Consider the following 26,455-nt stretch of genomic DNA (forward strand, 5'->3'; position numbering starts at 1 on the left):
TAAAATTAATTAGTAAAATATCCATGGGAAGAGTATAACTAGGAAAATTAGAGAACCAACAAAGCATAGGGTGAGAGGGTGAAGGTCAGCAGTGGGGTGAACATTCATTTTACAGAGAGATGTATGTAACCCAGTATTTCCTAAGGAGGGTCCAATGAAGACATCAAAGATAGGGTAGAGTGTAATCCTATTCCAGGGATCCATCACAAGAGAACATAATTGCACTATGGCTGACAGCACACATACCTCCCTTTTTACACTATGCATAAGTTCATGAAAAAGGACTGCATATAGTGAGCTTTTACAAGCCGATATAATTGAATAATTCATACATATGCATAAAAGAACTCATGGACAGTGGACACCAAAAGTGACTGAGAGAGGTGCCATCATAAGATGAAAGCAGGTCATAGAAAGACCACTGAAAATATGTGACTTGAAGAAAGGAGGAAGGGAAGGAGGAAGGAAAGGGAGGTAAGGAAAGATAAAGATGCCAAAGACATCAGACTCCTACCTTCCTATTTCTACATATCATTTTATGCAAGAGCCTGACCTGCCTGCACATGGGCCAACAAAAACACTGGCAGCTGAAAATGAATGTGTGTGACCCATCATAAGTGTGAATAATATTTAAATAAGGGAACAAACTGTTTCAGTGGCCATGTAACACCGAGTGGCCACATCAATTATGTTTATGTAAATTCTTTCTTCTTGATCTTGGAATAACCACTTCCCACTACGGAAATGTCTGTGGAGGTCTTATGAAGTAATTAACCCAGGCAGGCAAATAAATACCCTCATGAAGCAGCAAGACTGACACCAAGAGATACATGTGGTAGAAGGTAGGCATTTAATAGAAGAGAAAATGAGGAAGACAAAGGTTTGCATTTGTCTTCAATGCAAAACAAAAGAAACACTTTAACTCTGAGTTACAGTGAAAACGCAAAGTAAAAAGGACACACAATGAACACAATGTTATACCCCATGTCACTGATAGGTGTTTTATAAGCATTTCACAGGATTTATTGGATATTATGTTCTTCCATATTCATTCAGTCTTAAAGGAAACCTATGATTGTTTCTAGATAACAAATGAAAAAGGTGAGGCTTAGAAAAGTGAAATCACTTGCCTACAAGTAAACAGCCAGGAAATGACAGAAACTGGACTTGAACCTAGATTTTCTGACTGTATGTACCAGTGGTCTACCTAGTTCTTGCAAACAAACATCTGGACGGAGTGAGCTATGTTTTTGCTCATCAGCAGAAAACTGGAAGGAATGATCTCTAAATAAGATTCCCAAACCATGAGACTCCATGATTTCAACATGCTCACGACCTCTTGAAAGCCCTCTTGACAAAGAAAGAGCTGATCCAATCACTTTGTGTCTGCAGGTGTGCATACATGGGTGCCACGTGTGTGCTCACCTGCAGGCTGAGGGCAGGTAGGAAGCTGCAGAACCAATACTTAGGACACCAGGAATAAATAATGAATATCAGACTAGACCACTGAATCCTACCTCTGCATGGAAATATTCTTACCTTCCATCAAGTTCCTCTTTGCATAAAACACTTACATTTTCATGGTGTTCAGAAGCCTGCTGTTGGCTTCCAAATGCTCTGGCGCCATACCATGCTGTCACTGTAACTGCCCTCCAGTGAGCCATCAAAATCCCAGCTAGAACATTTTGAATACGGCAGTTTTCTTGCCATCAAAACACTAAATTGCAATATTTTATATTTATCTCTATTTAAATTTTAGTGATACCACATAAATGTTAACACAGTCTTACACTAATACAATCATGGAAAAGTCTTAATAACACCACACATTGGCACAGCCTCCATATGAGTTATAGCCTGCTAAGCAGTCCCAAAGCAAGCTTCTCAAGTCGCTTAGCTCCCCTAAACCAAGGTGTGACATCAAGACGTTTCTTTTCTCCCACGAAATGTGTTTCCAGAAGCAATGGCAAAGTACACACAGAATCATCTGTTCACATTCAGAGTACAGAGAAGATTTCCAAAAAGGGTCTGGAAAAGAGGTTAATAATGTTTGAACCAATTATTTTATAGCTTGAGAAACAAAAAGTGAACTTCAGTAAGTTCTCAAGCCTCTAAAGTCTAATGAGGATAAAGATCTTAACTTGTGCAGGGCTGAAATCACAGCTGTCAATGACAAATTTATAGATTCTTCACCTTTCCAGTAAATGCACAGGCAGTGATTTCCCTGCATGGCTCTGGTCAACAACAGCAAGAGAGGTATGCTCTGGAGTCCACAAGACAAGCAGGGCTTAAAGATGGGTCAGGTAAGCAAGAAGGGAAACAAAGGCCTGCAGTGCTCCCAGCCTCTCACCTGCAACAATTCTGGCTTTCCTAACTTTGCCTCTCAATTTACTAAGAAAAGATAGCTAAGTCTTTTAGAATTAGAGAGTATCAGACTGAGATTCTGATTAACCAAAGATAATCGTAGATGAAAGGCAAAGGAAATCTTTTCAAAACAAAGAGTCCAATGATAATGTTCAAAAGAGCCCTTCTACATTATCACAATCCTGGCAAGCAAGCAAGGTAACCCTTAATAGGCACCACACATGTCCCGACAGCAAGAATTTGAATAATGGTTCCTGTTGTAGAAGAACAAATGGTCCTAGGAACAGACTTTCAAAAATGGAACAACTGCAGCTTGAAGACATTTTGACTTTTTTAGGGCGAGTATAATGATATGGTGCTCCTATCTCTTTCTGCATCTACCCTTTGGAGATGCTCATTCCTCTCACCTGATCAGTCTTCGAGCATAAGCCAGACTAACTGAAATTTAAACAACTCTCAACCCAGAGAGTGTGATAACCTGGTGGCACGTTGACTGGTTTCAGGCAACTACAGGAAGGCAAATCTCCCCCAAGAAGGCCCTCCTTGGTCAGGTTCATTATTTATTCATCACCAGATGAAGCTTCTCTGCTAAAACGATCAACTCTTGGAGTTCACTCCCCGTCCTCTCAGCTACTTATGGTTGTGTAACTTCTAATTAGCTTTGACTAAAACAGAGAATGTGACCTAAAATATGTTATGAAATGTCCATACATATAAGATGAGGGGGAAGAGAGAGTCACCGATGGTGACAACAAGGGTAAAAATTCTTATCTAGTTAGAATAAAGGCAGAATCAAATTCTTACTCTAGTTTCAATGAGATTACACTAAGCTGTGGATAGAGATGTGCATGAGTTCAAACCTATCCTTCCTCCAGGCCAATCAGGCCAAGAGTAAAGCTAGACTTCACTTGAAGGGTCCAAAGGATCCTGGCCAATGTGACGACCATCCATGCTGCTCACCTGGAAAAGGCAGCCCCCAGCACAAATGCCGCATACTCCTTCACCAGGGGTTCTGTACTGTTGAGCCCGTTGATCACCACCTGAAGGCCACCAAAGGAAAGCAGGTCCTGTGCATTATCCATCTGGAACAGAGGCACTGCTTAGTATAGTATAGACATCAAGGTAAGAATTTCTTTTGTTAACTATTCAAGAACAAACTAAAAAAATTAAGTAAAATGTATTGGTGGCCTTTTTGACTAATTAGGAAAGGGTCTGTAAGAACCAACTAAATTTTGAAACAATCTTACATTTGAGAATTCCCAATTCATCTACCATGATTTATGAGTACCTGCGTGAGAACTGGCAAAAATGTCACCTAGTAATTGCTTATGCCAAACATGTCCTAGAAAATTCTACTACCATAATGAGTCACAAGCTTACTCATAATGTACAAGCTGTTAACACCAAGATCTGGTGTCATCGGCACTATTAAATGACACTATGCTTCTTGGTGATGTCCAGCCTCAGTGGGGGCAGTGGAGGCAGCAGACACTTTAAAATGCTGCTTTTTAATTAGAAATCAGGGACCATAAAAGGAACTCTGTTGCAGGTGGAGGGCTGGAAAAATGCTAGAAGAAGAATAACAATAGTATGCTTCTCTTTCCACTTACCCACTTTATAATCTAAGGTTGAATGAATCTGAGGACACTTTGTGATAAATCTGCATAAAAGTCTCTCTCAAAAGCTTTAGCCTTGGCCTTGCTAACTCACTAGTGGCTATTACTGGACAGTGTAGAACATTTCCATAATCCCATAAAGTTCTATTGGGCCACACTGGTCTAGGCTATACTTAAGGTCCAAAGCCCCAAAATTCAGACTCTTGTTTCCCAAGCTTCACTTGCATCCTGGAAGAAGACTCAACTTCTTCAGAAAGGTCACTGGATCCTTTTTTCCCTATGCAGCAGCTACAGTCTCCCTTGGAAATATCTTTGTTGGTACAAAAGCTGCCTCTTGTCTACATGCTCATCCCACTCTACAAATCATCAGGAAGAGGCAGGAAGCCTAACACCAATGGGACTACTACCCACCTTTCTCCTCCATATTCCACTAAGCCCTTTCTTACCTGACTCTATTCTTTCAAACTGGAAGATGGCTCTACCAGAGAAATCCAGTTTGAAGGGCTGTATTTGACTATGCCTATCTTTTGGGGTAGGCCTAGCCTGTTTTTAACCCCTTAGAAGATCATTCTTCTCAAACACAAGAGCAGGGGATTTCTGTCTTTCTGTCCACTGGTACAGGTCCAAGGATTACAATAATCTAAGCATATAGCTAAGCATTCAATACACAGTTATTAAGTCAATGAATGAAAAGAAAGTGAAGTTGTTCAGTTGTGTCCAACTCTTTGCAACACTATGGACTGTAGACTACCAGGCTCCTCCATCATGGGATTTTCCAGACAAGCATACTGGAGTGGGTTGCCATTTCCTCCTCCAGGGGATCTTCCAGACCCAGGGATTGAACCCAGGTCTCCCACGTTGTAGGCTTTACCATCTGAGCCACCACAGGGAAGTCCAATCAATGAATAAATTTGATCAAAAAAAGGTCACTGAAATAAACTCCACTGTGAGTAAAAAAGGCAGTCTGGGCTATCCGTGCCAATAAAATGAATGGGTTTCTTGTACCACAGACCTAAAAAGATGGCCAATCCAGGGCCATGAAGAAAGCATGGAGTCTGCTCTGTCATAAGGGCCCCAGGCCAGGGTTGTCATTTGTCTGCCCTAATCTGTCCTTGTGAAGGGGAATGATTATTGGACCATAGCCTAGCGAACTAGGGAGACTCAGAGCTGAGTGCTTTGTGACATAAGCACAAATAAATACTGAGTTTTCCTTCCTTACATACTCTGATTTTAAAATCTAAGAATTCACTACCTTCTCCTTTGGTCTTCCTTCTTCCAGGTTTTCCAAATACAAAACCCTGGCTCAGAAAGCCCTGTAATTCCATGCCTGAGATGGCTACTTATCAAGGTTGGTATGAGTTCCTAGCAGAGCAAACCAATGCAGCCCAGAGTCACAGAGGTTCTATTATAGATTCAGTTTATCTTCACTACTATAAAGATAAACCAGGGTATTATAAAGGCTGACATTTACATAAGCTCTTCAGCCTTTTCAAGATGTTTTCTCATTTGTTATTTTATGGGAGATAAAGTAGGAAAGAGTCACTCTGCTTACTGTACACACAAGCTCCAAAATTTGGGCCCTGCCCAGTATCACACAGCAGAAGGCATGACCAGGGCCAGGGTCTGGGGCCAGAACTTTTCCCAGGCTGCTCTCAGGACTGGGTGGGACAGAAAGAAAGGAGTTCAAGGTAGAAGGAAGGAGTGCATAATGAAGGAGGCAGTAGGGAACTGTGCCAACACTCAGGAGGAAAAGAGAAACAGAAAACTGACAAGACAATGAGAGAACACAGAAAATAAAGAAAGGGAGAAATGATGGTAAATAATTGAGGAGTCACGTGAGGGAAGGCAAATACACTGCCACAGGGTGAATGGGGCAGGCAGTGGCTGCTCCTTATAAATAATTCACATGCTGTTTCCACACACATGATTTTGCTTTTCACAAATCTTGTTTAATAGTTCAAACATGGCTGTGAGAAAATCCTTGGGCAGAGCCAGTTTGGGTCCTTGAAGCCCATGACTCCTCAAAACATCCAATCAGCAGTCTAGAATAAAAGTGGACTAAGTAAGTTTCCTGTAAGAAGAGTCCTATCTCCCTCAAATCTAGCACTACATCACCCTAACTGCCCACCACAACTGGAACTTGAGGCCAAGCTATGTCTTCTTCAATACCCCTGTGAAATAACAACTTAACTCTACTGCATGGAAGCCTGACATACCAGCCCACCACCTTATCTGTATTTCCACTTGAAAGACCAATGATCTAGAATACTTAAGACTCTTCTGCCAACAGATCAAGTTTGGTCACCACCAGGGGACTAGTTTCTGGACTGATAAATAGGATAAGTTTGGTGATGTCCAAGAAATTGTTAATCCCTCTTAGTGACCCATGAAAGCACAATGGGATGTCACCCTAGTGATAATACTGCTGGATGACCAAAGAACCTGCAAGGGAAATAAAATTTATTCGGGCCCTGCTACCCTTCTCTGTACTCAACCTCCTCTGGATAAGATAAGCTCTCATAAAAGGTCATTTTGGCCTTTCACGCTGCAGCTAAAAGAAGAGCCTACAGAAACCTGACACCTAAAGACCCATCGAAGTATGTTAAGATGAGAAAAAATAAAAGCTGTCAACATCAGAGCAGGACTGAGTTGGCCAATAACTCCTAGGATCCTTATTCCTTTAAATATCTGTAACAGAAAAGCTGTTGGACTTTTTGTTTTTTTACCCTGGAGAGAAAGACTGGAAAGAGAAAAGAGAACCCAGGTCCATTTTCTTCTCTAAAAGGATCACAGACCTGCTATTTGAGGCCTGAGAAAGAATTATGAGCAGAGAGAGATGAAGAGGCCATCCCATAATTCCTGCAGATACAGTACACACTCATCCTCTCTCAACACAAAGGCTGGCAAAATCCTAAAGAATGTCTTTTAGCTTAGTTTATAGAGAACAAGGATGCTGTCATGTGTGGGAGGACGCTGAAGATCTGTATCTTGATGAAGATCTCAAGCAAGCCTTTGATGATGATTACACAGCCCTCCCAGGCCACCATCGCCCCTAGTCTGGATTACTCCAACAGCCTCCTATCTGGTTTTTCTGCCTCTACCCATGCCCTCAGTCTACAGTCTAACTCTCAACACAGCAGCCAGACTTTCTTTAAAAGAAAGTCAGATCAAATGCTTCTGCAACATTCTTCTAACTCTGTCCAATTCCATTCTTTTCTATGGCCCACAAAGTGCTCCATGATCTCCCTCCCATTCTCTCTCTGCGCTTCATCTACTTCTCTCAGCTCCTGCCACATAGTTGTTCCCCAAACACACTAGACATGCTCCCACCTTAGGGCTATGGTACCTGCTGTTGCTCCTAACTGAGACCTTCCTTCCCAACACTGCCAATCCTTATCCTGCTCTATTTTTTTATTTTTCAGTAGTATCTATCTCCTTCAAACATATTATTTATAATTTACTTGTTAGGTATGTTTATTGTCTATCTGCCTCTTCTAGAAGGTAAGCTCCAATTCCATTCACAAATGTATTTTAAGTGCCTGGAACAGTGCCTGGAACTTAACAGGCATGCAATAAATTAATTCATTCAATAAGTGAATGACTTCTCTTGGTTCCTTCTGCTTAGATCCATCTATTCTCTCTTAGGCTTCATTCAGGTGGTACCAGTACCCCGTTGAGAGTCAGAGTATCCAAAACACTAAGAGCACAGAGTTTAGGGTCACACAGACCTTGTTGCTAATCCCAGCTCTACACTAACTGGGTGACTTTGGGCAATCACAAATGTGGCCTGTGCTTTATTTGCCTCAGTTACAAAATGGGATTAACAGCAGTGCCTACTCCAAAGGCAGATATGGAAGTCAATGAATTAATGTGTACAAGGCACTTGACTATATGCCGAGTACATGATAATGCTCAATAAACATTAACTGTTATAATTATGGCACAAATCAGATCAGTTATTTCCCTGCTCCAAACTCTCCAATGGTTCTTAGGATCAAGGATAAAATTACAAAAAGCATGATTTTCTCAAGCCCACCTGTCTCATCCCCTAACCTTTCCACTTTATCTATGCCACTCACCCACTGGTCTCTGTGCTCCAGTCACTCCAGTCTCTACCAGGTCCTTGATCTCACCAACCTCTTCTCTGACTCAGAATTTTTCTACAAGCTGTTTCCTCTGCCTGAAACACTCCAATACAATGGGGCACACTTTTCCTAAAGGGCCTGATAGTAAATATTTTTGGTTTCATGATCCATAATGGTTCACGTCACAACCACTCAACTCTGCCACTGCAATATTAAAATAGTCAAGACAATAAAACAATACATACACAGAGAGATGTGACTGTGTTCCAGTAAAACTTTGTTCACAAAAGTGGGCCAGAGTTTGCCACCCCAAGCTCTAATCTCCCCTCTCTGTCTACTCAACCTCTAATCATCATTTAATGCTTAGCCTAAATGTCACAATCTCAGAGAAGCCTTCCCCAGTACCCCTGACTAGACTAAGTTCCCCCATTATACACTCATCCTTATCATAATCTTAAATTATCTCATTATTAAACTGTTAATTGGTTCATTATTCAATTGTTCACTATTTAATTGCACCCTCTTCCAGACTATAAGCTACATGGAACAAGTATCCCGTCTATTTTACCTCTGCTGTGTCCTCAGTGTTGAAAAATTAAAAGAAGTAGCACTCCGAATGAAATAGAACTTGGCTCTAGTCTCTAAGAAAGTATCTTATACAACACATAATGGCCTAGATTAAAAATCCTCTATGACTTGAGAGAGAAGTAAAGATGATGACAATATTTTCTTAGGGCCTTGGGCAGAGGGGTTTATTTTTGGAGGTGTTAGTTAAAAGTGAGACCAGTGGACAATGAAATACAATACCTGATGGACATAATATTCGAGATCAAACAGTGCAGCAATCTTCTCTTCCAGGCTGGAGCTGGAACTATTGAACTTGTTGATCAATCGTACCATGATCTGCATGTCTGTCTCAATGACAACATTCAGCTCCTCAAAGTCCTTCTTCAGCTCCTCAATGGGACGGAAGAGCCGCTTAACTTTGGCCTGCCTTTCCTAAGAAGGGTAGCAAAGAGATGATTAATCATCAACTATAGACATCTGCCCAATCAGCCTGTGGTCTGCCATGGATGCCCATCCTCAAAGAACTGCTGCTCCAGGGCACAACCTTCTTTAATCTGTACTTTCCAGGATGCCCAGAGAGAAAGCCCTCAGAATCTACACATATAGCCCTCTGCCACAAGAACTCACTCAAGATTTTCCAAGGTCCACTTATCTCAGCCAGCCTTCCAATGCTCAGGAAGAATGAAAAGTCTCCTTGTAATCACTGAGGTCAGGGTAAACAATTTCAGCTCACCTTCAACCCCTAATCTCACATGGAAAAGCCAAGATCTAAGGTGTAATAATCCATACCTTGGTTCTCTTTCTTCTATAATTAAAGAATATCTTTTGCTTTACCCTACCCATCCAGCAACATTTTAGGGAAACCCAGATACAGGAAACTGTCGGTAAAGAGCTGTCAGAGTGGGAGCAATTTGCTGATGAAAATTAAATCTCTGTCATTACTGTCAATCTAACTACAGGTGTACAATTTGTTCAACTGTCTGAAGTGGCTAAATTACTGTATGTACTATGCTCAAGTCTCAAACAATTTTTGCTCAGTCCCTCTCCACCCCACACACATATAAAGATCTTTAAAATGAAGTTATGTTGGAGGTGAATAAAAGACTTTTATTAGATATTTTATACATGTGACACTTTCTGTTTTCTTCCCAATTTCAGAGGATAGTACTTATAGAGAGAGTCTGAAAGGTCACAGTGGCTTATGTCTCCATCTTCTGAGAATAATTAAAAGGCACGAATATTTATAAAAAAGCAGGATGATGAGCAGCTGTCAGCTCCAAATTGCTCATCTATTACCTATGGGTTTTCTCCCCAGTGACAAGCACTCCATTGAACATCAACCAAAGAAATGAATCAGTCTCTCTTAAAAAAGACCATTCCTAGCAGGGCAATCACATCTATGGGATGCTATATTCTTCTCTTTTAGGCTAAAACAGTGAAATGCTCTCCTTCCACCCTGCTAGAGGACTCTGGTGGCCACCAAAGGTCATGTAAAGAGGTCAAGGAAAGCTGAGGGTTGACAGACAAGTGAGCAGGATAAGAAACTAGTTATTTTTGCCTCATGCCTGCATGCCTGGCTCCCGGAAAGGCCTTTAACAAAATTTTTAATTTTGCAATTATTACTACTCAAAGGAAATTACAAAAATAGTAGAGAGTACTATATGCCCTTCATTCAGCTTCCTCCAATGGTAACATTTTATGTAACAATACAATGTCAAAACCAAAAAAGTGACATAGGTACAATACTATTAACTAGACTACAAGTCTTATTCTGATTCCACCAGCTTTTACATGTACACATTAGCATGCATGTGTGTGTGTCATTCTAGACAGTGTTATCTATAAAGATTCATGTAGCCACCAGAAAATCAAGTTACAGAGCTGTTCCATCACCATCAAATGACTCTACAGTGCTCCTCTATATCTGCACTTTATCCTCTCATCCCTTCTCTCTTATCCCTGTGCCTGGGCAACATTAATTTGCTCTCCATCTCTATAATTCCAGCATTTGGAGACTGTTATACAAATAAAGTCTGTAACTTTTTGAGACTGCCTTTTTACTGAACTTAATGCACTTGAGATGCATTAACTCATTATCCAATTTACTGTAAATATCAATGGTTCATTTATTTTTAATGTTGAATAGTATTCCATTGTACAGATGTTACGATTTAACCATTTACCTGTTGAAGAATGTCTGTTTCCAGGTTTGGAGTATTATGAATAAAACTGCATAAACATTTGTATAAAGATTTTCTTAAAAATAAACCTAAGTTCTTCTTTCTCTGGGATAAATGCCCAAGAGTGTAACTACTGGGTATTTTCCAGAGTAGCTGCACCATTTTATATTCCCACCAATGAAAGACCCAGTTTCTCCACATCTTCAATAGTATTTAGTATTATCATTTTTATTTTAGGCATTCTAATAGATGTATAGTGATACCTTGTGGTGGATTTAATTTGCATATCTGTAACAGCTGATGACATTAGATTTTTTTCATATGATTATTTGCTATCCACATATTCTCTTTGTGAAATGTTTGTTCAGGTCCTCTTCCCATTTTCAAACTGGTTGTTGGTTTTTACTGTTGAGTCTTGAGTGTTCTTTACATATTCTAGATAGATGCAAGTCTTTTATCAGACAGCCCTTGCTTTGTACAGATCTCATATGTACCACTTTCGAATACCACAGTTTACATAATACTAGTCTCCCAACATGACTCAAATTTCAGTTGCCATCATATATTTAACTGCATTAAGTACCAAATTTGCTGCTAGCTCTTCAGTTCATAAATCACTATGTAAATTATATAAATTCCAATCATGAACAGTTGCTGATCACATAATTTATTTCAAAATGTGTCAGTGAATGGCCACTGTGCCCCCATTATTCAATTCATATACAGATGTCAAGTGTGTGGTAGTATGGCTTCCTCGGGATAAAACCATGAAACATTTCATAAAAATGGATAATGAAAAGATAAAACTGACAACAAAGTTGAAAGCACAGCAAAGAAAAAGAAAGCAGTAACTTTGGCAGTTCAACTATATATTAAACATATATGGAATTAAAGATGATGTCATAATTTTTGCTGCAACTATCAAACATAATTTTAAAAATTTGAGAAAAGGGTAATCTATTATATTTTCCTTTACTTTTATGCACTTCACAGCTCTTTCTTCCCAATGGTCCATGTTTTCTTCTGTGATTATTTCCCTTCTATTTGAAGAACATTCTTCAGTTATTCTTTTAGGTAGGTCTGCTGGTGATAAATTCTTTTAACTTTCTTCTGTGTGAGAGTGTCATGATTTCCTCCCTTCCACTCCTGAAGGGTATTGTCACTGGCTATAGAATTCTGAGTGAACAGTTCACTTTTTCACCATTTGAAAAATACACCACGTATTTTTGACCTCTGTGATCTCAGATGAAAAAGATGTTATCATTCAAACATTATTCCCTATTGCTAGTATGTGGTTTCTACCTTGTTGCTTTCAAATTATTTTTCTGTCCTTTGTTTTCAGGTTGACTGTGATGCATCATGGTGTTGATTTCTTTGAATTTATCCAATTTAGAATTCACTAAGCTTCATGAACCTGTAGGTTTATGACTTTCACCAATTGGGAGAGTTTTTCATCTCTATTTCTTTGACTATTTTCTCAGACCCATATTATTTCTCCTCTCCTTCTGAGACTCTGTTACACAAATCTTGGATTTTCTGTTACAGTCAGTCCTACAGGTCCTTAACTCACTATTTATTTTTTTCAATCTATTTTCTGTTATTTAGATTAACTTTTATCTGCCTTTAAATCCACTGATTCTGTTCTCTCTCATCTCTATTTTACTATTAAGCCTATGCAGTGATTTTTTCCCTATTTTCAGCTCTAAAATGCCATTTTGTTCTTTATATCTTCTATTTCTTTGCTGAGGTTATCATTTCAGGACTACACATAATTGCTTGAAGCATTTTTATGATAACTGCTTTAAAATTCTTATTAGATAATACCAACTTACGGGTCATATCACTGCTGGCATCAGTTAACTGTCTTTCTTAAGTCAAGTTTTTATTTTCCTGGTTCTTGGTATCGTGAGATACAATTTAGGTAACCTGGGCATTTTGAGTATTATAAGATTCTGAATTCTACTGAATCTTCCTTTTCAGTAGGCAGTCACACTGTTTAAGTTTACTATCTTGGTTCTCGTCTTCTTGTGAGGTTGTGAACCCAAGCCAATTTAGTTTTCAGAGAATCTGCAGTGTTATTTTGGTCTCCTTGCTCTGTGTGCCCCCCAAAGCTAATCTGAAATCCTGGGCAGTATTCCACACTGTACTTCCATCCTTAAATCTGCTGTTACGTCTGGTCTGTTTCTCTTGTGGATCACTAAGGAGCATTCCTAGAACTTCATTTGCAAAATTCCTTTCTCCATCTTCCTTCCTTCCAAAATCCTACTACCACTCTCTAGTAAGGAGAAGGAAGAACATCATTTGTCCCTGCTGCACACTCAACACTGGGAGCGGAAGTCATTCCTTGACCTCTACTGATAGCACCCTGGTGGGGTAACTAAAGCACTGTCTTATCACTGCTGATCTAGGGGTAGAAGTTCAGGTTCCTCATTTATCCCCATTAACACTACCCTAGAGTGGAAAGCAGAATGCTGATTTACACTGCCTTGTTCCCTCCAGATGGAGGTTAGAAGTATAGACTCTCCACTGACCGCACCCTCTGGCATCGCTGCAGCTAAAGCAAGTGGAAAACTACCTTGATGCTGTCAGCAGGGGACAGACATTCAGGTTCCCTTCTTGGTCTCTGCTGACACCACCCCAACAGAAAAAAGCAGACTGCTACACCCCCGTGAGGGGTGAAAATCAGGCTCCACACATGGACTCTGCTGGTACCACAGCAGTGGGAGAAGAAGAGAATACTCATCTTTCACTGAGGAGAACGTAGAAATTCAAGCTCTCTGCTCAACATCATGTTGGCTGAGATAGGAGAGCACTGCCTCACACCATCTACTGCCACCAGAGGGGGAGCAAGTTCAGGCTCCCCACTCAGCTTCTGCTGACACCACTCTGGTGAAGGTAAGAGTATAGCTTTGCTCTACCACACAAACTGGAGGTGGAAATCCAAATTCTACATTTAACTTCCACTGGCACTAAGGGAGGTGGAGAGATTTCCATGGTCTTTGGCTAAAAGAGAATAGGTATTGTGAAAAATATTTTTATTAGGCTGCCCTATTCCTGGTTCTTTCTTATAGAGAGCAAGACTTTCTTAGGGCCTTTTTTCTATCTGTACCTGTTGGCATTTCCATGATATAGGCTTCTCCAATATCCACTTTGGGATATTTAGAGAGCAAGAAGAAAGGCAAGAAACTCACTCCCATGTCATCCCTCAAATTCCAAGGTCCCTGTCTAATCCACCTTCTTCTTCTCACTTTTATCATATTTTTATATTTGCTTTTAATATTATGAAAGCCTTTGGCTGTGTGGATCACAACAAACTGTGGAAAATTCTTCAAGAGATGGGAATACCAGACCACCGTACCTGCCTCTTGAGAAACCTGTATGCCAGTGAAGAAGCAACAGTTAGAATTGGTCATGAACAACGAACTCATTGAACTGGGAAAGGAGTACATCAAGGCTGTATATTGTCCCCTTGCTTATTTAACTTACATGCAAAGTATATCATGCAAAATGCCAGGCTGGATGAAGCTCAAGCTAGAATCAAGATTGCTGGGAGAAATATCAATAATCTCAGATATGCAGATGACATCACCTTAATGGCAGAAAGCGAAGAGGAACTAAAGAGCCTCTTGATGAAGGTAAAAGAGGAAAGTGAAAAAGCTGGCTTAAAACTCAGCATTCAAAAAAAGAGGTTTACGGCATCCGGTTCCATCACTTCATGGAAAACAGTTGGAGAAACAATGGAAACAGTCACAGACTTTATTTTCTTGGGCTCCAAAATCACTGCAGATGGTGACTGCAGTCATGAAATTAAAAGAATCTGCTCCTTGGAAGAAAGGCTATGACCAACCTAGACAGCCTGTTAAAAGTAGAAACATCACTTCGCCGACAAAGGTCCGTCTAGTCAAAGCTATGGTTTTTCCAATAGTCAGGTATGGATGTGAGAGTTGGACCATTAAGAAGGCTGAGTGCCGAAGAATTGACGCTTTTGAACTGCGGTGCTGGAGGGAGACTCTTTAGAGTCCCTTGGACAGCAAGGAGACCAAACCAGTCAATCCTAAAGGAAATCAATCCTGAATGAATATTCATTGGAAGGACTGATGCTGAAGATGAAGCTACAATAGTTTGGCCATCTGATGTGAAGGACTGACTCATTGGAAAAGACCCTAATACTGGGAAAGATTGAGGCCAGGAGGAGAAGGGGGCAACAAAGGATGAGATGGCTTGATGGCATCACCAACTCAATGGGCATGAGTCTGAGCTAACTCCAGGAGATAGTGAAGGACAGGGAAGTCTGACACAATGTAGTCCAAAGGGTCAGACATGACTTACCAACTGAACAACAAACAACAACAAGAAGAATAGGAAGAAATGAGTCTATTTAATCTTGCCCAGACTCTAAAGTTTAAGATGGCCATATTTTTAAATGGAACAATTTATAGGATACAGCTGAACAACAGTGGACATGATAAAACATAAAGCATCAAGCAAATAAGGGGATAGAGAGATCAGATTCAAAAACAATGACCCAAATCTGTTGGGTGACACAGAGCTTTTCCATAAAGCAAGAGACTCTGGGAAGGACTGATTCACTTAAATCTAATAAGTTACCAATGGATATAATGGAATTGATGCCCTTCCCCCCCCCCAAAAAAATTCATTCAATTGGTAAGATATGACAATATCTCACAGAATTGTCCTTATAAATAGTAAAAGCACATCCTGTACTTGCAAATCACCATGTAAAGATTTTGTTTAAAGACTGATAAAAAGTATGATGGTATCTGCAGCCAGGAGCTGGAGACATGTAAGAAACTCCCCAACCTACTTCAAGTCGATTTATTTGCCAGTCCCAGTACATTGGCAGGTGGCTGAGTCAGTCCAGGAAGGATACAAATGAAAGTGAAAAAAGGACCCCAGGATTCAGTACCTCGGTGAAGAAACTAACAACCTAAGCACCACAGAAGTAAAGAAAGAGCGTGGCAGGCACAGGTCAGAAGAGGCAGCTGACACCAATCAGATGGAACAGGGGTGTCACATTTTGCTGCCATTATTGGGGTCTCTTGCAGAGAGAGAGAATTATTTTTAATTGCAAAAAATAGCAACTGAAAACTTAGATAATCTCTTGCTTTTACACTTAAAAAATATTTTTATAATATTCATACTTTTCTATACTAATTGAATTATGAGATAAGAATACCACTAAAGAGAGTAAAGAGAAGAGACAGGGGTGCAGGTGGTCTTCCATCCACAGAGAAAACATGGAACAAGGGCTGATTTTTATGTTCCCATCTGCCCCATGTGGAGCTCATGGTGAGAGAATGAGTGGGAATGAGCCCAAGCCCTTAACACAGGAATACCGATCTCGGCTCCAGGCACCTAGGAATGCACTACTCTCCTTTTCTCCTTTGCTGGCCTCACCTTCACCAGGTAGGGGATTTGCTTTCCCTCACACCTCTCCACCCCTGCAGTTAATACACACCTGCAGTAGGATATAATTTTACGCATCACCTTCCTTCACCACTACTGCTGCCATCCTGCTACTCACCTTCTCTTATCATGCGCACTCTTCATATTGAGATACAACTTTGGTAAGATGAGTAAAAACACGGAGGCTTGGCTTGTACATTAACACTTCCTCCTGAGGTCCTCTCTCTCTCTCTCTCTCTCTCTCTCTCTCTCTCTCACACACACACACACACACGTCCGTCTGTCTCAGAAATACTTAGTTCTGAAGGATCTAAAGCTTCCTTCACTAACACACAGACTGTCAAAAATCTGGTGTTGCCTCTCTAAGATACTGCAAGAATTCTGGGATGAGAGCAGAGATAAGAAAAGCAGAGGGAATTGTGAAGAGGAGGAGGAGGAGGGAGAACATAAAAAGGTCTGCAAGGCAGCCACTGGAGGAAGTTCTTTCAAGGACAGGACTCAAGCAGAAATGTTAAGGACTGATTTTTAACATTCTCTGGCTATCACATGACCTCATGATCCATATAAGAATAAGTCTTTGTTCTGATAGGTCAGGATCCACGAACCAGACATTAGGGACATAGCCAATGGGCTGCAACTCTGCCTGTTTCTCCTTCTCATTCCCTAATACTTTGTACATAAATTTAAGAGTTGGAAGAAACCTCAGCCATCTTGTCCCAGCCCCATACTGTACATTTAAGGGATCTGAGGTCTGGAAAAGGTTTGCTACGTGTTCAAAGGACAAGGACTTGGGCTTCTTCCTTCCTGGTCTAGGTCCCATCCTTTAAACTTGTGTCTAACTCAAGTGTAAGTGAGGAGATGTGAGTTCTAATCTCTGTTCCCCTAATTGATGTTTGTGGTAATGCAGAGTATGGCTATCTGTGCTCCATGCTTCAGTTTTCCCAAATATGTAATCAGATCAGATCAGTCACTCAGTCGTGTCCAACTCTTTGCGACCCCAAGAATCGCAGCACGCCAGCCCTCCCTGTCCATCACCAACTCCTGGAGTTCACTCAGACTCACGTCCATCAAGTCAGTGATGCCATCCAGCCATCTCATCCTCTGTCGTCCGCTTCTCCTGCCCCCAATCCCTCCCAGCATCAGAGTCTTTTCCAATGAGTCAACTCTTCGTGTGAGGTGGCCAAAGTACTGGAGTTTCAGCTTTAGCATCATTCCTTCCAAAGAAATCCCAGGGCTGATCTCCTTCAGAATGGACTGGTTGGATCTCCTTGCTGTCCAAGGGACTCTCAACAGTCTTCTCCAACACCACAGTTCAAAAGCATCAATTCTTCAGCGCTTAGCTTTCTTAACAGTCCAACTCTCACATCCATACATGACCACAGGGAAAACCATAGCCTTGACGAGACTAACATTTGTTGGCAAAGTAATGTCTCTGCTTTTGAATATGCTATCTAGGTTGGTCATAACTTTCCTTCCAAGGAGTAAGCGTCTTTTAATTTCATGGCTGCAGTCACCATCTGCAGTGATTTTGGAGCCCAGAAAAATAAAGTCGGACACTGTTTCCACTGTCTCCCCATCTATTTCCCATGAAGTGATGGGACCGGATGCCATGATCTTCGTTTTCTGAATGTTGAGCTTTAAGCCAACCTTTTCACTCTCCACTTTCACTTTCATCAAGAGGCTTTTGAGTTCCTCTTCACTTTCTGCCATAAGGGTGGTGTCATCTGCATATCTGAGGTTATTGATATTTCTCCCGGCTGTCTTGATTCCAGCTTGTGTTTCTTCCAGTCCAGCGTTTCTCATGATGTACTCTGCATATAAGTTAAATGAGCAGGGTGACAATATACAGCCTTGACGTACTCCTTTTCCTATTTGCAACCAGTCTGTTGTTCCATGTCCAGTTCTAACTGTTGCTTCCTGAACTGCATACAGATTTCTCAAGAGGCAGATCAGGTGGTCTGGTATTCCCATCTCTTTCAGAATTTTCCACAGTTTATTGTGATCCACACAGTCAAAGGCTTTGGCATAGTCAATAAAGCAGAAGTAGATGTTTTTCTGGAACTCTCTTGCTTTTTCCATGATCCAGTGGATGTTGGCAATTTGATCTCTGGTTCCTCTGCCTTTTCTAAAACCAGCTTGAACATCTGGAAGTTCACGGTTCATGTATTACTGAAGCCTGGCTTGGAGAATTTTGAGCATTACTTTACTAGCGTGTGAGATGAGTGCAATTGTGTGGTAGTTTGAGTATTCTTTGGCATTGCCTTTCTTTGGGATTGGAATGAAAACTGACCTTTTCCAGTCCTGTGGCCACTGCTGAGTTTTCCAAATTTGCTGGCATATTGAGTGCAGCACTTTCACAGCATCATCTTTCAGGATTTGGAATAGCTCAACTGGAATTCTATCACCTCCACTAACTTTGTTCGTAGTGATGCTTTCTAAGGCCCACTTGACTTCACATTCCAGGATGTCTGGCTCTAGGTCAGTGATCACACCATCGTGATTATCTGGGTCATGAAGATCTTTTTTGTACAGTTCTTCTGTGTATTCTTGCCACCTCTTGTTAATATCTTCTGCTTCTGTTAGGTCCATACCAGTTCTGTCCTTTATCGAGCTCATCTTTGCATGAAATGTTCCCTTGGTATCTCTAATTTTCTTGAAGAGATCTCTAGTCTTTCCCATTCTGTTGTTTCCCTCTATTTTTTTGAACTGATCACTGAAGAAGGCTTTCTTATCTCTTCTTGCTATTCTTTGGAACTTTGCATTCAGATGTTTATATCTTTCCTTTTCTCCTTTGCTTTTCACTTCTCTTCTCTTCACAGCTATTTGTAAGGCCTCCCCAAACAGCCATTTTGCTTTTTTGCATTTCTTTTCCATGGGGATGGTCTTGATCCCTGTCTCCTGTACAATGTCACGAACCTCATTCCACAGTTCATCAGGCACTCTTATCTATCAGATCTAGGCCCTTAAATCTATTTCTCACTTCCATTGTATAATCTGAATCCTAATGAAACGATGACAGAAATGCTCCCAGAAATTTATTAAGAGTCCACAAAAGGTTACTTATTTGGCTTCCTTAAATTATTTTGCAATATTATTGTTATTATTACCCATGTTTATTGCTAAAGCTTTAGGAAACACTGACTCCCTTTTATGTCATTTTTCAGGATGGTATGAACTCACTATAAGCAATATTACCAACCTGGTCTTCCTTTGAATTTTCCATCTCTGCCCCCTCCTTGAATTTTGCCAGTGCGTTCTTGAGGTCCTGAGATGTATAGGTATTGGTGTTGATGTCCAGCCTGTCCAAAGAGAAGTTGAGAGTCATGAGGTGGGTATCATCTTTCCCAAGAAAGAACACCCTTCTGGATGGCTGGCACTCCAAGGCCAGCTAAGCCAGGCTAACTCACAGGACACTACCCACCTTTGCCATGGGTCAGCCAGAAGTCTAACCTTGATGATCTCACCTTGAAGCTAGAGGAGGAAAGAGCTAAAGATGGGGTCGCTTCATAAAAGAGGAGAAAATGGCATGGGGCTGACAGAAGCCCACTGTGGACAGAGAGCTCTCTGCCAGTTACTCAGGCAGAAGCAAGTCTGCAATGTCTGTGCAATGCTGCTCTCTCAGCAGGTGCCAGAGTAAGACCTTCTGGGGGACAATGGGGCACAGACAGAGGACATAACATGTACCGTATATATAAAATCTTCTCCCGCCCAAGTGTGCGCCTAACCTGATTTGACAAGCCAATCTATCTTTACAAAAACAGGCTGAATAAATTCATACCTTTAAGACAAACCCCTGAGCACAGACTATGTGCAGGGAGTACGAGTCAACCTGACAAAGGAATGGGTTTGAGATATGAAGAACTAAAACCAAGGCCAGCCTCCAAGGAGAGGGACGAAAGGAACCAAGGTGGACATAATGTCAGGAAGCTGGCAGAGACTAGAGTGGTATCTTCAGAAACAGTCCTGGAGCTAATCCAAGCCACAATTCATCTTGACTGGAGAGAAGGCATTTGTGGGGCAGCGGGGTGGAAGGCAGGTTTTGCCACCAGCACTCATTTCAGTTCAGTGAACAGAGGTAAGGAACAGTGATACATACAGACAAAGGGAAGTGTGGAATGTGGACTGTGCATGGCAAGACTGTCCGGCAAGACTGTCTGGCTGGCAGTGTGGGGAGAGGGTGGTCCAGGTATCCCTGGAGATACAGCAGAGATCGGGGAAGAAGGGGCTAGTGGACCACTCTCTCTGTTCCAGGTGAGATGAGTACCTCAGTCTTATGGCCCAAGATCCTAGCCAGCCTCAGCTCTCATGAGAGGGTCTGTCTTTGATTCATCTCAGGGACCCCTTATAGAGCCCTCAGAAAAACACTTGACTTCTTTAAACTCCAATCCTCCTAAACTAAATAATATTAGTTAATAATTCCCATTTACAGAGCACTTAACCATGTGTCAGGCTCTGTGTCAATCCTTTAAAACTAGTATTTCATTCAAATCATTACCACAGTCCTACCAAATAGGACAGACAACACCTCTCCTGTCAGAGAATCACCCACTGCTAGCCGCAAGAGGATGCCACTGCCTTGATCCTTACTCTGAAGAGGGTGTGAAGTATTTAGGGCTATAACTTTTTAAATTTATTTATTTTTAATTGGAGAATAATTGCTTTGTAATATTTCGTTGGTTTTTTCCAGCCATAGGTACACTATGTCCTCTCCCTCTGAACCTCCCTCCCACATCCCACCCCATCCCACCTCTCTAGGTTGTCACAGAGCACGAGGTTTGAGCTCCCTGCATCATACAGCAAATTCTCACTGGCTATCTGTTTTACATGTGGTTATGTATATATTTCAATGCCTCTCTCTCAATTCATCCCAACCTCTGCAACCCCCACTGTGTCAACAGGCCTGTTCTCTAATGTCTGCATCTCCACTGCTGCCCTGCTAATAGGTTCATCAGTACCATTTTTCTAGATTCCACATTATATGTATTAACATATGACGTTTTTCTCCGACTTACTTCACTCTGTATAATAGGTTCTAGGTTCCTCCATCTCATTAGAACTGTATGTGTTCCTTTTATGGCTGAGTAATATTCTATAGTATATAAGTATCACAACTTCTTTATCTATTCGTCTACAGACATCTAGGTTGCTTCTGTGTCTGAGCTATTGTGAATAGTGCTGCAATAAACATTGGGGTACATGTGTCTTTTTTGATTATAGTTTCCTCATGGTATATGTACAAGGCTGTAAGGAGCAGATTCTCTCCTCCTTTCTCCAAGACTTAGGATTACCCCATCGTGTCTACTACATCTCTATTTACTGTATAAAGTCCCACTCTCCCAAGCCATCCATAATCACCCACTCTTAGCCCTAGCTGCTGCTACTGCTGCTAAGTCACTTCAGTTGTGTCTGACTCTGTGCGACCCGATAGACGGAAGCCCACAAGATTCCCCCGTCCCTGGGATTCTGCAGGCAAGAACACTGGAGTGGGTTGCCATTTCCTTCTCCAATGCATGAAAGTGAAAAGTGAAAGTGAAGTCGCTCAGTCGTGCCCGACTCTTCGAGACCCCATGGACTGCACCTCCGTCCATGGGATTTTCCAGGCAAGAGTACTTGTAGCCCCAGCTACACACACACAAATGTACATGTGTGCCTGCATGCGCACAGGCACATGTACAACTATCCTCAGCTGGTATTCTCATTTTATTCTTCACTAAGAAAAACAGATGTTATCATCAATAACTCATTCATCTTCCCATCATCCATTCTATATACCAGTTCAGTTCATTTGCTCAGTCGTGTCCGACTCTTTGCGATCCCATGAACTGCAGCACGTCAGGCATCCCTGTCTATATACCAACCTGCACCTAAATCTACATTTTCTGCTTTCCCTACTATTAAAAAGGATGACAGTGTTCCTGCCCCTGTTGCACTTAGGGTAGAGATCCCACTTGCCTTTTCAAAACCTTTAACTCCCAAAATTATACCACACTCCCACCTGCCTGCATCATCAGCTTTTCCTTTGGTTGGAGTATTCCCATCAGCATACCAACACCCCTTTGACTCCACAATCTCTAATTATCATGCCATTTCTCTGCTTCTGTTCAGATTAAGTAAAACTTTATGAACACATTGTTTTCATTCACTATCCATACCTCCTTGAATGCTAGATTGCCATATGCATCAACCTGGATTTTGTTCCCAAAACTCCACTAAAACTTCTCATCAAAATTACCAATAATCAATGGTCAAATCCAATGGATTCTTCACTAGTGCCTGTTCCTCAACCACCCAGCAGCATTTACACAGTTCACCCCTCCCTCCTTGAAACACTCTCCTTTCCTGGCTTTTTGTTGCCACATTCTCTGGGATTTTTCCTCTTCCTTGCTCCTTCTCTAACTCTTCTTGCTGGTTCCTTATCTCTTACCCGAATCCTATATGCTGCAACACCTCAGAGTTCAATCTTGAACAATCTTTTCTCTATCTCTACATTCTCCGTGTGTGTGTGTGTGTGTGCGCGCGTGTCTCAGTCATGTCCAACTCTTTGTGACCCCATGGACTGTAGCCCACCACACTCCTCTATCCAAGGAATTCTCCAGGCAAGAATACTGGAGTGGGTTGCCATTCCCTTCTCCAAGGGATCTTCCCAACCCAGGGATCGAACCTGGGTCTCCTGCATTGCAGGCAGATTCTTTACTGTCTGAGCCACCAGGGAAGCCCCTCTAGTATTCTTGCCTGGAGAATTCCCTGGACAGAAGAGCCTGGTGAGCTATAGTCCATGGGTCACAAAGAGTCAGACACAACTGAGCGACTAACACTCTCCCCTAGATAATTCAAAATATCTATCAGGCAGTGATGCCTAAAATTACATCTTTGACCCAAACCCTTCCCTGAGTACCAGCCAGACTCCTGTACAACTAATGATACATCTTGGATCTTTAACAGCCACCTGAGACTTATTACACCTAAACCATAGGTCTTGACAGTTCTCTCCATAAATCTGTCCCCCTCTCAATCTTTTCTATTTCAATAAATAGTACCTTCCAGTACCTGGTTATGCAAATCCCAAATGAGGCTTTACCTGAACCCCTACTCCCCTTTTTCCAACCCCTAAATTGTAAAGCTATTGCTGCTGCCTCCAAATTAAATCTCCAATTCATCCACTCTTTGTTACACACCACAGACTAAACCACCTCACCCACTGAAATGACATTCCAATTGTCTCTGTTCATCTCTTGTCCACCTTCAATCTATCCTCGGTATACATAGCAAATATAATGATCTTGCTAAATTACATTAAATAATTCTCCTACCCAAAATCCTCCAATGGCTCACCATTACAATTCTACTTAAATGAAGAACATTCAACATGCTCCTCAAAATTCCACATGATTAGGCCCCTCATACCTTTCCAATCTCATCTGATATTAGTCTTCTTCCTTCTCCTACCCATTAATCACCCTGATCATTTTCCTTTTTCTTGAACTTGACAAAGCCCTTTCCTTAACAAAGCCAGGAACTCTTCTTGTTTCTTCTGACTGAATTGCTCTAACTCTAACCCTATAAAATTAACCTCTTGCATGACTAAGTGCCCCTCATCCTTCAGGTCTCAGGCTTTGACAAGGTCTTCTCAAACCGTCCTTTCTACTGGGTTGCCCAAAAAGGTTGTTGGGTTATTCACAAGATGGTACAGAAAAACCTGAATGAACTTTTCGGCCAATCCAATAGCCTCCATCAGGGATTTATCACCTCATTTCTTCCCTAGTATTTATTATAATCTATAATTACCTTACTTGCATACTTATTTCTCTTTTCCTGCTTGCCAGCCTCAATAAAGCTAGAGTCTTGTCTGTTTTATTTACTACTGTATCCCCAATGCCTGGCACACAGGCACTCAATAGGTCTTTTGTGAAATGAATGGTGGAATAAGTAAATGGTCCTATCCATGGCCCACTCCCTTAACTATTATACCATATTATACTGTGGTAAATGCTCTCAACAGGGCTTCCTACATGGCTCAATGGTTAAGAATCCACCTGTCAATACAGAGACACAGGAGACGCAGGTTCAATCCCTGGGTCAAGAAAATCTCCTGGAAGAGGAAATGGCAACCCACTCCAGCATTCTTGCCTGGAAAAACCCATGGACAGAGGAGTCTGGAGGGCTTGAGTCCATGGGCTCACAAAGAGTCAGACAGGACTCAGCAATTAAACACACACAAACAAATACACAACCCAATATGGAACAACTTGGATGCAGTTTGGTCCTCTAAATGTAAGAGGATGACTCAAAAAGCTGATTGTTCCAAGGCAAAAAATGTACTATGGAGAAGTTGACAGGGATACAGACTAAAACCAATGAAGATGGCAATGTCTAATACACAAATAGCAAGAGGAACACCAGTTGAGAGCCAACTGTACACTGAACTCAGCAAGTGCCTAGAGACCCCTCTGGGACAAGTCAGAGTAAGGAGACCTCTTCTGGGCTTTAGAGGTCACAGAAACTGTAGCTCTAGGTAGCAGTGTGGCCAGTCACATGCCCAGCAGGACTAGTGGAGAAGCTGCTGTGGATTAGGCTGAATGGACTATCCCATCTCTCTAGCCAGTGGTCCTTAACTTCACAGGATCACCAACTTCTTTGACAGACTGATGGAAAGCTGTGGGTCTTGTTTCTCAAAACAGTTAAGTCAGTAAACAAAATATTGTAACAATTTGAAAATTAGCCCTGCCCTTTGGTCTCTGTTCCCATTCCAGGACTGAAGAAGCAGGAAGACACTGTGAAGTGGAATTAAAGGAGCACAGAAGGAGGTTCACTGCAAGAGGAGAAAGTCACCACCAGAGACTCACTGAGCTCACAGCACTGAACACCCTCAACCACCTTGTCAATGTCTTTGGGTTTCTGTTCAAACAGATTTGTTGCTACCTATAAACACTGAGAAGAAAGAAGACATGTCCAGCTTACCCTGGAGGACATTCCAAGGCAGAGCCCTCAGAAACATTTCAAAGGAGAAAAGTAAAGAGGCAGAAGTAGGAATGAATATTCCTCTCTCGTGGTGTCTCTACTATAGACCACATGGATGGCTCTCTTTCTAGTCTAAAAAGACAGGAGCAACAGGTGAAGCAGTAAGTGCTCCTACTGATGATCTGGTGGCTCAGAGGGTAAAGCGTCTACCTGCAATGCAGGAGACCTAGGTTTGATCCCTGGGTCGGGAAGATCCCTTGGGGAAGAAATGGCAACCCACTTCAATACTCTTGCCTGGAAAATCCCATGGACAGAGGAGCCTGGTGGGCTACAGTCCATGGAGTCGCAAAGAGTTGGACACGACTGAGCGATGTCACTTTCTTTCTTTCTTTCTTTCTTTCTTTCACTGATGATCTATGTATGGCCAGGTATTGGAGAAATTACTTTTCATAATATTAAAACCAACAAATATTAATAAAAAAGCACCAAACTTACCAAGTTCCTAACTCAATATTCTTAAACCAGGGAAAAAATAGGTTTCTTACTCAAAAATAATACTTGGCTTAGATGTGAGAAAAGACTTTCTAAATACTTTGAGACACTTTCCCTAAATACTTTGAGACACTGAAAGATGTATATGCATGCTAGAAATGGAAGGATATTGACAGGGGTTACAACAATGAGATTTGATTCTTTCTTTGATGGTTCTGAGAAAGTAATCATCATATAACCTGTGTTACTCCAGGTACATGCCCATCTGGAGAGGCAGGGAAAAATAAAGATCCGTCCCAGTTTGAGGTGACTATAAGGACGACAAATAGCTCCTTATTTTACAGATCATAATACAAAATTGAATTTTCTGATAGTGAAAAATGCCCAAATCTGAATAAGCTATTTTGTGATCTTGTGAGTGCCACATGGACAGGATGGATGACCTTTTGCCAGGTCCCCTTCTGCCTCATCTCTAACTTCAATATATTGCTAAAATAATAAAAATCCAAGGACTGAGTAACACTAACCTTGCTCAATCCATGATTGATTCCCAATACTTACATGAACAGGCATATCTCAGAAATATTAAGGGACTGGTTACAGACCATCACAATAAAGTAAATATTGCAATAAAGTAAGTCACATCAGTTTTTTGGTGCATAGAAGCTATGTTTACACTATAGTCTATTAAGTGTGCAACAGCATTATGTCTAAAAAAACAAGTATATGCCTTAATTAAAAAATACATGACAAAACAAATATAAGC

The 26,455-nt window shown here is 41.3% G+C and overlaps 1 protein-coding gene across 5 annotated transcripts in view; it reads right to left on the reverse strand.

Annotated features, from left to right (window-relative positions):
* The window catches only part of SIL1 (SIL1 nucleotide exchange factor), a 249,957-nt gene that overhangs the window by 82,092 nt on the left and 141,410 nt on the right, over positions 1 to 26,455 (reverse strand). For all 5 annotated transcript variants that reach the window (XM_061424675.1, XM_061424674.1, XM_061424677.1 and 2 more), the window contains exons 5-7: positions 19,439 to 19,538; positions 8,873 to 9,064; positions 3,325 to 3,446 (exon numbers count right to left, since the gene is read on the reverse strand). In XM_061424675.1, coding sequence (XP_061280659.1) covers positions 3,325 to 3,446; positions 8,873 to 9,064; positions 19,439 to 19,538 — 414 coding nt within the window. The remainder of the gene's footprint in view (positions 1 to 3,324; positions 3,447 to 8,872; positions 9,065 to 19,438; positions 19,539 to 26,455) is intronic.

Source organism: Bos javanicus, chromosome 7 (genome assembly GCF_032452875.1).
Source record: "Bos javanicus breed banteng chromosome 7, ARS-OSU_banteng_1.0, whole genome shotgun sequence".
Taxonomy (NCBI): Eukaryota; Metazoa; Chordata; class Mammalia; order Artiodactyla; family Bovidae; genus Bos; species Bos javanicus.